This window comes from Choloepus didactylus, chromosome 2, assembly GCF_015220235.1.
Source record: "Choloepus didactylus isolate mChoDid1 chromosome 2, mChoDid1.pri, whole genome shotgun sequence".
In the NCBI taxonomy this organism is placed as follows: Eukaryota; Metazoa; Chordata; class Mammalia; order Pilosa; family Megalonychidae; genus Choloepus; species Choloepus didactylus.
The window spans coordinates 206,373,386-206,387,655 of NC_051308.1; the positions used below are offsets into that span (position 1 = coordinate 206,373,386).

General features: G+C 49.7%; 1 protein-coding gene across 1 annotated transcript in view; it reads left to right on the plus strand.

The window, feature by feature from the left end:
* SLC2A1 (solute carrier family 2 member 1) overlaps positions 1-8,505 on the plus strand; it is a 28,652-nt gene extending 20,147 nt beyond the window's left edge. The window contains exons 3-10 of the mRNA XM_037827504.1: positions 3,140-3,300; positions 3,469-3,709; positions 4,422-4,584; positions 4,677-4,864; positions 5,083-5,187; positions 5,582-5,683; positions 6,814-7,017; positions 7,402-8,505. Of these exons, the coding sequence (XP_037683432.1) occupies positions 3,140-3,300; positions 3,469-3,709; positions 4,422-4,584; positions 4,677-4,864; positions 5,083-5,187; positions 5,582-5,683; positions 6,814-7,017; positions 7,402-7,602 (1,365 nt within the window). The 3' untranslated portion in view covers positions 7,603-8,505. The remainder of the gene's footprint in view (positions 1-3,139; positions 3,301-3,468; positions 3,710-4,421; positions 4,585-4,676; positions 4,865-5,082; positions 5,188-5,581; positions 5,684-6,813; positions 7,018-7,401) is intronic.
* Positions 8,506-14,270: the final 5,765 nt, after the last annotated feature.

Sequence of the window (14,270 nt, forward strand, 5' to 3'; positions counted from 1 at the left end):
GAGGTGGCCTCCGTTAACCTTGTGGGGACTGGGACTGTGGGCTCCTATTGGTAGAGCAACAGACTCTACCTTTAGGGATACAGCAGCCCCTTCTAGTACTGATGCTTGAAGGCAGAGACCGGGTGAAAGAAGTGACCCCAAGAACGTGTCCCCCTGGAGGACTCTTCTGATGTCCCCCCCACCTCCTCCTTTCCTGGGCCAAGGGTCAGTATGGACCCCCAGGGAGGAGAAGACACAGAGCTCCCAAATCAGAAGCAGGAATAGAAAACCAGCCATGGCTTCTTCCCAGAAATCCCAAGCTCCAGATCAAGCAGCAGGAATCTGCTGCCCAGTCTCAACTTAACCAGGCAGAGCTGCTGGGGAAAGAGAGGATGAGTGTGGGGTCAAAGTTAAAGTGAAAGAGCCTGGCTGCTCACCCTTCCTCAACCTCATAAGACGGTCTGAGTAGCAGAGAGGCTAGCGAGCCAGAGAGAAGCTAGCCTTGGACAAGCCATGGGGCTGTGGTAATGCCTCACTTCTACATGGTCCTCAAATAGTTATCTTTTGCCTCAGCATTTCAAGCCAAGTCCTGAGAGGTCTAAAGACCTGAGCTGCCAAAACAAAAACCTTGGGTCATACCCTTTAGGGTCTCACTCTTACTTAGCACTTACTCCTTCTTTGGACACAATGCAAACAGGTCCCATTAGCTGATTTCTTGGCAAATTCTTAAAGGGTGTATGGAAAGCTGTATGAGATAAGCACCTGGACCAAAGAGGGAACTACAAAATTTGAGACTACACAATTGGAAGCCACCTGGGGCCAGTCAGTCCAGGGACAAACACCTCTCCTTGTGAGTCCCAAGGACCTGGGTGCCATGGAGCCCTGCTTTTCGGTCTCGTTGCTTGGGACAGCAAAGTAAGAATGACAGGAGGGTGAAAGATTTCCACCCAGGTCAGAAAAGTTTGGGCCCTCAGACAGTTTCTTACCCAGAACAGCCTGTTCTCTGCACAGCCAGATAAATGGGGCATTACTGTTCCCAACCAATCCTCCTCTGGCTTTTGTGTTGACTCTTGAAGAACACAAGCAGTTTGTGTTTTGTTTGCTAAAGTCTGCCTTTTCTCTGCCCCCCAGCAGAAGCTAGGGCTTCTAGGAGAGCAGGGGACCTTTGAGCTGGATCTCAAAAGGTTTCAGTTTGGTAAGGCAAGGTGGGCCCTCCAGATGGGATAACAGCATCTATAAAGGCAGGGAGGGGTGGAAAGTGGTGTGGAGAGAGAAGGTGTGACTCATGGTGAGGATAGAAGACTGTGGTAGGTGGTGAGGCTGGACGATAATCTCCCAGGAGCCTGGACTTCTGATTACAGGATGGGGTTTGGCTAGACTTTGTCAGTAGTCTGCACAGCCCTTGGGTCTGTGCTGGTGTCTCATGGGGTGATTTCAGGGGTCCCTTGGGTCAGTGTTGGTTTCCATTTCTTTATGGAGTGCTGACCATGTGCCTGGTGCTGTACGAGCACTTTAAATGTTTCTTTAATTCCATGCAACATGGTGAAGTAGGTGTTGCTAATGTCACTGAGTTAGAGATGAGACAACTGAAATTCAGATGAAAGAACTTATACAGGATCACACGGGAAATAAGTGGTAGAGCTGGGATCTGAATTTGCTTGCGTCCAGGTTCAGAGCCCAAGTTCCTAACCATTGCACTACGTGGCTTCCCTGGGAACAAACTGCTGGATCCTTAGGACTGCTTCCCCCTTGTTAACCGTTTTAGCCCTCTGAAGCCAGGCATCTGTCAGGTGTCTCCAGACTTGGGACAGACCATGGCAGCAGGGCAGGGATAAGGATTGTTAGGAGGCTAAGGGCCCACTGCAGCCAGTGGAAAAGCGCTGTGGGGCTAGGCCCAGCATACTCGCAGGCGTTCCTGGGGCTGTGGGCCTCAGTTTCTTTGGTAAATGTGGCTACCCATAGCCTCTTTCCCTCCAGGGCTCAGGACAGGTCGGGAGGGCTAAGAATAGTGGGCAGTGGAGGTAGAAGAGGCTGCTTGCTGCTGTGTGTGCATGGATCTGCAGCATGCATACGGGGAGCAGATGTCAGGATGGGTCGGCTTTGGTAGAGCTGAGTTGAGTTGAGCTGTAAGTGATGAGGGGAGGTGGGGCATGCAGGTTTGTGTCTGGCTAAAGCCAGGAACATTTAAGATGGTATGAGCACAAGTGTGCATGTGATAGTATGTGTACACAGGGAAGCTGTGTTTCTGTGTACACAGCCTCCACCTGGCTATACGGGTGTCTGGGTAGGTCTGGCCAGTCCCTTGGCACTGGGTGTGTGTATGCAGTGCTGAGAGTATGACAAGTGAGCTCAAGCAAAACCGGTGCTGCCCACCTGCCACATACCTGGGATCTGGCCAGCCTCTCCCTTGGGCGGGGGCAGGGCTGTACTGGGCCGATGTCTCCAGTTCCTGGAACTGCTTCCTTGTCCATAGCCCTCCCCCTAGTTGAGCACCTGGAGAAAGGGGAGGAGGCCATAGATGCTTCAAGGTAAAACTCCAGACCAGCCATGAGGTTGCTGAGCCAGGTGGACAGAAAGTGACAGTGTCTTGCATACATGTTTAGAGGATGATGTTTGCAAGTTCCTTTGTACTCAGCTAGGGTCCTGAGTGTAAAGTCAGTGAGTTTGCCCCTCCCCTCCTCCCAGGACCTCCTGAATGGCAGAACCCGTTTGTCCAGCTGTATTTCCTCCCCAGCAGAGCAGGAGGGTGGGGAGAGGGCCCAGGTGGCAGGAGCTGGGGCCTGGGGCACCACAGGGAGAAGAGGAAAGGGCAAGTGGGGAAAATCCACTTCTCTCTGTACCTCTGTCTGCTCTTGTGCCTGAATTTTCACCATTGGTTATTTGCCATCATCCCCAGCAAGTCATGTTATACATGTGAAATCACAGGGCCCTGGAAGCCACACCTGAAGGGAAGTGCTAGAGCTGGCATGGCTCTCCAGGGTGGAGCCCAACCTCTTGCTTCTTTCCTGGGGAAACTGAGGCCTACAAAAGGCAGGCTGGGGCTTGGCTCAAGACTATGCAATGACTTAATGGCAGAATCAGGCCTGGGATCCTCTCCAGCATCCCAGGGTAAAACAGTCCATTGTAAAGAAAAGGTACAAGGCTGCTTCTCTCCCTGCAGGTGATCGAGGAATTCTACAACCAGACATGGATCCAGCGCTATGCGGAGAGCATCTCACACAACACACTCACCACTCTCTGGTCCCTCTCGGTGGCCATCTTCTCCGTCGGGGGCATGATTGGCTCCTTCTCTGTGGGCCTCTTTGTTAACCGCTTTGGCCGGTGAGCAGAAGGGGCCCTGGCCTGGACCCCAGGGATCCTGCCCTGGGATCCCCAGTTGGGAGCTGGGTGGGGGTGCGGGAGGCAAGGGCGTTCCAGGGTGTTATCCATGTCTGAAGGGAGCCAGGCCCTTCCCCACGGACCTGCCTGACCTGTGACCCCACCCCCCAGGCGGAATTCGATGCTGATGATAAATGTGCTGGCCTTCCTGTCTGCTGTGCTCATGGGCTTCTCAAAGCTGGGCCAGTCCTTTGAGATGCTGATCCTGGGCCGTTTCATCATTGGCGTGTACTGTGGCCTGACCACGGGCTTTGTGCCCATGTACGTGGGGGAGGTATCCCCCACAGCCCTCCGCGGGGCCCTGGGCACCCTGCACCAGCTGGGCATTGTCATCGGCATCCTCATCGCCCAGGTGAGCTGGGGCCGGGTCTGCTTGCCCAGCACTGCCCCCTCCCCACAGCCTCAGTGGCTCTCAGGTCTGCTTCCCACGTGGCAAAGAATTCCTGATGAGATGTCCTGCCCTGCCTTCTGCAGCCCTGCGGAGAAAATCATCCTCAGGGTGCACATCCTAAGCACAGTCCCAGAGAGCATGCCCCCCAACTCAACAAATCTTCCGAGGACCTTCCTGGTGGAGGAGCAAGTCCAGATTCTTTGACCCTCCTCATCCCGGCTCACTCTGCCTGTGTCCTCTCTTCTCACCCTGGGATCCAACCCACTGAACCCTTCTGTTCCCACAGCATGACAGGCTTTCGTGTCTCTGGGCCGGCCTGCCTTTAGACACACTGTACCCTCTTCCCAGAAGGTTTTCCTTCTCCCCATCCCTCAAATCCTTCTGTAGCAGAGGAGCAGTCCGCCACAGCAGTCTGTCCGTAGATGGCTATGGACACATTTGTAGCCATCTCCTCACTTGTCCTACTTTACCATTTACAAATAAGGAAACTGAGGGTCAGGGAGGGTAAGCCTCATGTTGGTGGCAGAGTTGACCCAAGCCTGGGTCCACCTGCCTGCAGAACTGCAGCTTGTTCCCTAAAGCAGCAGCTGCACTGCCGTGGCATAGGGCCTGACAGAGCAGGCAAAGGCAGCTGGGCACTCACAGCTGCTTCCTCCATCCCTGCTTCCCCCAGGTGTTCGGCCTGGACTCCATCATGGGCAACCAGGATCTGTGGCCCCTGCTGTTGAGCATCATCTTCCTTCCAGCCCTGCTGCAGTGCATCCTGCTGCCCTTGTGCCCCGAGAGCCCCCGTTTCCTGCTTATCAACCGCAACGAGGAGAACCGGGCCAAGAGTGGTACGGGCAGGACCCTGGCCACATCCCCACCCCCTGAGCCCCAGCCCTCTCCGCACTCTGAGCCACCTCCACCTTCCCTCCGGTCCCCCCAGTGCTGAAGAAGCTGCGTGGCACAGCAGATGTGACCCGTGACCTGCAGGAGATGAAGGAGGAGAGCAGGCAGATGATGCGGGAGAAGAAGGTCACCATTCTGGAGCTGTTCCGCTCGCCCGCCTACCGTCAGCCCATCCTCATCGCTGTGGTGCTGCAGCTGTCCCAGCAGCTGTCGGGCATCAACGCTGTGAGTGACCCACACCCCCACCCTTTCCCATGGGCCCAGCGAGAACCTTTGGTCAAGTGTGTGCTTTAAAACTGAAACCCCTAAGGCAGTGGGGTCACTGGTACAGCAGCTGCCTGCCTGAGATGTATTTGACCCCTTCATCCTTCCACTCCCTCCCTATGTCCTATTCACTGGGGCAGAGGCAGGGGGATGGCCCCAATGGCTTCTCTGTCCGGTAGGTCTTCTATTACTCCACGAGCATCTTTGAGAAGGCGGGGGTGCAGCAGCCTGTGTATGCCACCATCGGCTCCGGTATTGTCAACACAGCTTTCACTGTCGTGTCGGTGAGTTCCTGCTTTCCTCAGTCAGCATCCAGGACCCAGCTCAGGGCCTCGGGACACATAGCAGTCAGGCTTACTTTCCCATGAGCCAGGCTTCATGCTGTGTGCTCTGTGAGCGCTATCTCCTTTCATCCTCAAAACAACCAACTTGGGGAGTCCGTTACTTGTGTCGCATAACTAAAGACCCCAATGTTCAGAGATGTGAAATGGCTTGCCCAAGCTCGCAGCCAGGATGCCCAGCTGTCTGTCTAGGGCTGGCTCTCTCCCCCTCTCTCCCTGTCTGGTCTCTGCAGTGCCATGTGGCTTTCCCAGCTGTAGCAGCAAGCCTGCAGGAGAGTGGGAAGGTTCAGAGGGGCACCACACAGGGGACTGGCACTGACACCCTCTCTGCCCACAGCTGTTTGTGGTGGAGCGAGCTGGCCGGCGGACCCTGCACCTCATAGGCCTGGCTGGCATGGCGGGCTGCGCCGTTCTCATGACCATCGCACTGGCACTGCTGGTGAGTCACCCGCTCACATGGACCCAAGTGCTGTCCTGGTCCCAGCCCCAGCCTGGCCAGCAGCACCCAGAGGCCAGGGAGAACCTGTTCTCTCCCTGCCCTACCCACCCCCCAACCCCCCTGCCAAGGATGTGCCTGTTGTTTTGGCCCTTCAGGTTGTCTCCTTCCATCCCACTCACATCCTGTCTGGAATTTGCTTCTCCCTGCTTTGTGGTTTTTCACCACAGCAACCGTGGCCCCAGACCCCAAGTCCACCTCTCCCCAGGGAGTTGCTTCATCTAATACTAAACTCTCAAAGCCTTTGTCTGTAGCCTCGATTATGAATCTTCAGAACAACCCTAGGAAGTATTACCATCCTCACCATAGAGGTGCAGAAACATATCTTTTCTTAGTTCTCACAAATTGTTGGTGTACTTCAGTTATTATTCCCATTTCACAGGCGAGGTTAGTAACATGGCAAATGAGGGATGAAGCTAGGAATCAAACCTGAAACCTGCTGACCCTAAGCCTGTGACCAATCCCTGTGATGCCTGTGCCAGGCTCTTCACACTAATTTGTCCACCCTCTGGGTAAGGAGAGCACCTATGCTCATTTTTATCTGAACCAAGGCTTACAAAGTCCAGGGATTACCAAGAAGTCTGGCATGCAGCAAGTGAGTGGCAGATCTGGGATGTGAACCAAAGCCCCTAACTTTTCTGTCTGTGGCCTCTTTGAGGAGAGTGATTATAAATAGAGCCACGTGCCTAATGCCTACCCCAGGCAGGCCCTGAGCCAGGCGGCTCAGGAGCCTTCGAGCCTGGGTTTGCCCCCACCCTAGGAATGTTCTTCCACATTCTCCTGCTTTGACTGACTGCCAGAGCCCTCCTGGGACCACCAAGGCCTCTTCTCAGCTCCTCCCACGTACTTGGCACATTACCATTCCATCAGGGTGGACTCTTGAGCTCACAAGCACCCTGGAGGACATAAATCATTCTGCTGTATAGATGAAGAAGCTTAGGTTCCCAAGTCACATGGCAAACTTCCCACCCTGAGCTCTTAGCCCTGCCCTGGGCTGCCTCTGCAACTTCTGTTTCTTCTGCCATCCATTAGAACCCAGGCTAATACCCTTTTCTCCCCCTCATCCTCAACAGGAGCAGCTACCCTGGATGTCCTACCTGAGCATCGTGGCCATCTTTGGCTTTGTGGCCTTCTTTGAAGTGGGGCCAGGCCCTATACCATGGTTCATTGTGGCTGAGCTCTTCAGCCAGGGACCTCGCCCAGCTGCCATTGCCGTTGCTGGCTTCTCCAACTGGGCCTCAAATTTCATTGTGGGCATGTGCTTCCAGTATGTGGAGGTGAGAATCCCTGTTGTCTCCCCACTTGCCAAGACCCCATAGGGCTGTGCAAAGCATTCACCCAGCCCTTCTCATTAGGAATCATGCTGAGGAGGAAGTTGAGACTCAAAGCCCAAGGTCACCCAGCTAAGAGCCCAAACTTTGACTCCAGGGTCCTTTCCTTATTAGCTTTGAATCGTTTGCTACTGTGCTCTGGAGTGGCGTGCTCTGCTCCTAGGTTGTGAAAATGTCCCTGGAACCTGTATGTGCCAGGGGCAAGCACAGTCTCATTTATCATTTAATTGTCATAGCATCCCTAAGTTGTAAGTGGGTGTTCCCCTTTTCAGATCAGAGGCCCAGAGGTAGTGACTGAGCCAACTAAAAGTCTGTGTGTATGTCTTCCAGCAACTGTGTGGCCCCTACGTCTTCATCATCTTCACCATACTCCTGGTTCTGTTCTTCATCTTCACATACTTCAAAGTTCCTGAGACTAAAGGCCGGACCTTCGATGAGATTGCTTCTGGCTTCCGGCAGGGGGGAGCCAGCCAAAGCGACAAGACACCCGAGGAGCTCTTTCACCCGCTGGGGGCTGATTCCCAAGTGTAAAGAGCCCCGTAACACCAGCCCAGCATGTTCCCAGCAGCAGCAAGGATCTCTAGGAGCACAGACAACTGGACAAGACTTCCAAGCTGACAGATGTCAGCAAAGCTGGGCCTGGGGCTCTCTTCTTCAGCTAGCAATGATGTCCAGAAAAATATTCAGGACTTCAACAGCTCCAGAATTTTAACAAAAACAAGACTGTTGCTCACATCTATTCAGACAACAGGTTTTATAGGTTTTTTTAATTACTGATTTTATTATTTTTTTATCAGCCAGAGTCTCCTTTACCTATACCCAGACTTCACCCTGAATATACCCAGACTTCACCCTGAATCGCCTCAGTGCCTGAGGGTGGAGAGCAGGCCCTTCCCAGACACTTGCCTTCTTTGCCAAGCTAATCAGTAGGGCTGGCCAGACCTGTGAGCAAGGACACACTAATAGAACTACAAACTACAAGGCTTCTACCCCAGGAAATGGCTGCGGCCACTCTCTTGTGCTGGCCTGGATCTCCGCCACCCCAGGGGTCAGGCTCTGTTAGGATTTGCCCATTCCCATCTCTTCCTACTCAACCACTCAAATTAATCTTTCCTTGCCTGAGACCAGTCAGGAGCACTGGAGTGCAGGGAGGAGAGGGGAAGGGCCAGACTGGGCTGCCGGGTTCTAGTCTCCTTTGCACTGAGGGCCAGACGATCACCATGAGAGGAGGCTGAGGGCTCACTGCTCCAGAATACATGGACACTCCTGCCCTGCTGTGTATAGATACAAGATATTTATATATATATTTTTTGGTTGTCAATATTAAATACAGACACTAAGTTATAGTATACCTAGACAAACCAACTTGTAAATACACCACCTTACTCCCTCTGTAACTTACCTAAATAGATATAAATGGCTGGTTTTTAGAAACTTGTTTTGAAATGCTTATGGGTTGAGGGTATGGGGATATGGATGGGAGTGGGAGAGAGGTAATCAGGGTTGCAACCACTGCAGTGGCTTCAGACGTTTTGATTCAGATCCACCTTCCAACGACCTGATCAATCAGTGCCCTCTATTGCTCAAAAAACTGCATGGTCACTTACCCAGAGAAAATGTAAACCCTTTATCTTGGCATTTAAGACATTTCCATTTCATTCATATGATATGATGGCTGGTATTCAAAAAATGATGGCCATGTGCCAAGCTTGTGGCTCATGTCTTAATATGTATTATCTCACATACAAAGTAAAGACTATATTCGCATTTGACTGGCTCAGAGAGGTTATGGGCCTCAAGTCTCAGAGCAAATAAGCTAAAACTGCTTTTAACAGTTATACTACCCAGTTCCTACCTCATCTCATCCCTCCCCCCACCAAAAACAAAATGAACCATGTTCATTCTTTGGGCCCAGTGAGCTGTCAACCTGCCTTCTCTTGTCATCCACCTCTGGTTCCATTTTATGTGCTACTGCCTCCTCCATCAGGACTTCTGATTCCCTCCTATTTCCCTCCGAATTCCTTTCTTGTGGCACCATACCACCCCTTTTCGCAAATAATCATTTCTTCCACTAGTCTGAAAGAAGCTGATTCGGTTTATGTGGGTCTTAGCACTCTTCAGTAACTGCCTGGCACACAGCAGACCCTCAGAAAACAGTTGATAAAGGACCGGGGATAGTTGCCCCTGGAGGCTTGGCTGGCAAAATCGAGAAGGAATTTGCCTGTCTTGAGGCCTTCATTAACTGCAAACAGGCAGAGGTATAAAATCTAGGCATGAAGAGTTGTAGGGAAGAGGTAAGAAAGAACGGGTGCTTAGTAAATGGATGTTCCTTACATGTATTATCATCAGGTATTTATAAAAAAAAAAAAACAAAAAAAAAAATATGAAGCGTTTTATCCATCCCCATTTCACAAATGAGGCCACTGAGGTTCAGAAAAGGGATGTACTTTGCCTAAGCCTAGGGGCTAACCCATGAAAGGCTGGGGCCAAGCGAGAAGCTAAGTGGATCTTTGGTGAGCAAAAGTTCTGCTGAAAGCACGAGGGGGACCAAGAGGAACAATGCAAAGTAAGGGGTCAAGGGCGCTGACTGCCAGAAGCTCTTAAACTCATGGCGCTGCTCTAGCGACTGTCACCACTGGATCAGAAAGGAAACGAGCGGTGGCGAGGGTGGGAGGCGGGCAGAAGGAGCGCGCCAGTCAAACGGTCAGACCTCAGAGCCCCAGCCTTCTTTCCCGCCGGGAGCTGGTGGTGCGCAGAGCTCACCCCGCTCCCAACGAGCCAGAGGGCCCCAAAACCCTGCTCCCCCACTTCCACCCCACCCCTCACCCCCAGCGCCCTTGGTCCACGTTTCATCTCGGCCCCCAAAAACCAGACCTGGGCCTAAAAAGGCCCGAGAAGCTACTCCCCGTTCGCCTTCCGTTACTGGGCTCACACGTAGGTCCCGCAGCATGAGCCAAGGACCAACCTGCGCGACGACGCGCAGGCATTTGGAACCTAGACCCGCCCCCAACTGTGGTCCAGAATGCACGGGAAGACACAGCTTCCAGTCCCTGACACCTGTTTCTCTAAGGACCTCGATTCGCCGCGGGTGTAGAAGATTTGGGACCCAGAATCCGTCGCCTATAGTCGGGAGCGAACGTCCATCCTCCCCAAGCCATAACCGGTGATGCTCCCAGCCGGGACGATCGTGGCGCATGGTCAAGTTCAGTCGCTATTGGACCCATAGAAGAGACAGAGAGATGTGATATCTCCACCAATGAGAACCTGCATTGTTAGTCCCGGTGAGGGGCGGGGCGGGGCCCCAAACCTCCACCAATCACAGCTGGATGCCTACCAGGAGGTTCCGGGAGCTGGCTCCCGGTCGGGTGGTGAACGTTGGCTGTTCCGGAAGTGCTTCTTTCTCGAGGGCGGAGGGACAGCGCCGGACATCCTGGCAATGTCGCTCACCTGGGCTACTTATCGCGCGAAAGTGACGTTCACGGTTGCCAGGTAACCTAGTCCACGGAATACTAGGTAACGTGGCTGTTCCCTAGGCCCCGTTCTCTTCCCACAAATGCTCAGTTAGAAAAGTTAGAATTCACTGGCAAACTGGTGAGACCCTTGATCTGAAACCCTAGGCTCAAAGTCTCTCCCCAGAAGCCTTCTGGGTCAGGTTCCCCCCGACACCACACTCCCTGTGTTGTCTCCATCATGGCCCTCTCCACGCTGTACTAGAATTGGCTGTCTTCCCACCAGAACTGGGGAAGCGACTGCTAGAGGAGCAGGGGCTACATCATTCCTTTGTCCCTAGACTGGACAGGATTATTGACTGAATGAAATAGAATTTCAAAGAAATTCTGCAATCTGAGTTCTTCCAATGCGGTTTTTGGCAGAAAATCCAGCATCTCATAATGTATATTTAATATTAGGGAAGAAAAAAAAACCCCATTCTCTTATGTCGAAACTACTTTTTTATTGCCCTCTTTCTCGTTCTAGTGATTTTTATTTTTTAAATCTCCTACAAACCTGACCCCTTAAGTCCACTGCAATTGCTGGCTCTAGTACAGGCCACTCACCATCTCTCCCAGGGTCACTGCAACAGCCTCCTCACTGTTCTCTGCTTCCTGTCTTTCCCCTCATTCTCCACACTGCAGACTTGGTGATTTTTCTAAAATGCAGATATGATCATGTCTCTCTCCTACTCAGAAACTTTCCCAGGGTCCCCATTTCCTTCAAGATAATGTCCAGCTTTCAAGGCCTTTAATGTTCAGTCTGTAGCTTATCTCTCACCACCATCTCTCACCTCACCCCACCCATATCCTACAGCTGTTGATCCACTCTGCCCTCTGACCTCCACATACTCTTTCCCCTCTCTGAGACTATGCATACGGGGCTCCCTCCACACAGTGTGCCCTCTCACCTAGTCCTGTTTTCCACCAGGTGATCATACTCCATCACAGCCCGAGGAATTGACTGGGGAGATTGGGAACCTAGCTCATCCTTCCTTGAGGCTCTACTGCCAGCTGGTGGCTATTGTGTGAACTTTTAGGGTAGGTCACATTTTAATCTCAACCTCTCAGGGATTGAGAGAGAGTAGATTGCTTTGGAGGGAACCCTTCACTGGAACTATTGCAACAAATTCATCTGGTAACCCTGTCCCCGGCACCCCAGCTCAGGCTCCAGGCTCTTGCCATGTTTCTGCCTCTCCTCCTCTCTTCTCTGCATCCTTCCTTTGGGGAACAAGAAAGTTTCTCCTGCTTTCTTAGGTAGAGCATTTCCATTCTTAGTAGCTTGAACTCCAACCATTTCGCCCTTGCTTATCTAAGAGCTTGATTGATGCTTTGACAGGATAGCTGGAAAGGACCTGTACACTTAAGCCCTTGGGGATGTTCTGTTACCCAGTTTTTATCAGGGAGTGGAGGAGTCACAGTTCTCCCCTTAATAAAATATTTGCAATCATTTGCAAAAGTTATCCCATGCATTTTTGCATCAAGCAGTAAGTGAGGAGACCTAACAAGTGTTAAGTGGTGAGAGATTTCTTATTTTCTCCTTTTTGGACTTACTATTTATGTCTCATTCAAGAGGGAATGTCTGTCCCACTATTACTGTTACCCTCTTCTGAAAGAGTGGTCTCGACCTCCATGGTTGGGAGGCCTAACAAAGGGATTGATTTTGAATTAATGCTCAAGAGAAGAGTGGTGTTGACTCCAACCCCAAGATATCAGTTGGTTCATCTTCCTCCACTGTCTCAGAACAGATTCCTCATCTCTCTTTCTAAAATAGTCATCCTCCAAACCTTTTTTCACATACTCCCTAAAAAAGTTTTGAAAAAATATCTCTTTGCAAGTTTTATATTGATATCAAAATTTTTTCATCCTAAAATTAAATATTTCTGATAATGTGGTAAATGTCATTTAAAATAAAACATTAGTATTCTAAATATAGTCAATAATATACCACGGTGATGTTACCCACCATTTATCCATTTAAAAACACACTTGGACAAGCTCATTAACAGCAGAAATTTTACACTTTTTTTCCTTTTTATCCTCGAACTCATATTTCCATTCCACTTATCACACATTATAGTACTTCTCTGATGCAGTATTATTGTGCTTGAAAATCTTTTATTGAACACTCTATTGTACTTTTCTGCCACGAAATATAAGTATATACATTGAATATATAATGTATATATAAAATTCTTTTATTGAGATATTATTCTTTTAAAATCTTTTATTGTGATATTATTTTAATTACTATTACTACATAATTGAAATAACATAAATATAAGTTTTAATAAATAATGATCAAACATAAAAAGTAAAATTTTATCAGAAATTTGATTCATAATTAAATAGGTGGGGTTTTTAAAATCTTTTAAATAATTACTGTATCCATGAATTAATGGTTCCTATTACTAGAATAAGTGCAGGCTTATGAAAGGATATTATTATTGTGTTAACTGTATTATTTACAGTGGAAGGCATAAAATAATTAACTTAATCATAAATACAAGAAGAATATGGTAGGAAGAAATAAATAAGCAAAAAAAGTGATTGATAAGCAGGAGACTCATGTTCCGGTTTGCTAATGCTGCCTTTTCTCAAAACACCAGAAATGGATTGGCTTTTGTAAAGGGGGTTAAATGGTTACAAAGTTAGTCTTAAGGCCATTAAGCGTCCAAGGTAAGTCATCGACAGTTGGGTACCTTCAATGGAGGATGGCCAACGGTATCTGGAAAACCTCTGTTAGCTGTGAAATCACGTGGCTGTCATCTGCTCTAAAGTTCTGGTTTCAAAATGGCTTTCTCCCAGGACATTCCTTTCTAGGCTACAGTTCCTCAAAAATGTCACTCTTAGTTGCTCTTGGGGCGTTTTTCCTCTCTCAGCTTCTCAGGAGCAAAAGACTGCTTTCAAAGGCTGTCTCCAAAATGTCTCTGTAAGCTGCAGCTCCTCTCAGCTCCCGTGCATTCTTCAAAGTATCCCTCTTGGCTGTAGCAAGCTCGCTCCTGTCTGAGCTTATATAGTGCTCTAGTAAACTAATCAAGGCCTGTGTTGAATGGGCAGGGCCACACCTCCATGGAAACTATCCAATCAGAGTCATTGCCCTTAGTTGGGTGGGTCGCATCTCCATGGAAACACTTAAAGAATTACAATCTAATCAACACTAATACGTCTGCCCACACAAGATTGCATCAAAGATAATGGCATTTTGGGGGACATAATACATTCAAACTGACACACCCCATGTAAAAAATAGTTGATTTACAGTTTGCAAAATATTTTTGACAAAAGTTAATAACATTTCTCTTACAAGTGTGAATAAATGTTCAAGAAAATATAAAACACAAATTTACCTATGATATATGTTACTTTTACTTTAACATGTCATGTTGATCTGTTGGAAGCAAACTTGGAACTTTTCACCACCTCCTCCTTGAAATCATGTAAAATGTGCAGCTTAGATGCAGGCCAAGAGTGAATGAGAGTTAATCACTGAGCTCCATTTCATTACTGAGAATGGTGAAAGTACAGAGGGCATGCTTGGTAGCAGCTTTTCCAAATCTACAGTATTCCACTTCTAAGATAGATAGGTGGATACAAGATGCAACAGCACCACGCTGCCTTGGTATTTCACTCTGCTTTACTCTCGGGGGTTTTCCCGCAGGAGCAGTCCATTCTTTGACAGTAGTTAGTGGATGGTAGGCACAAAGCTTG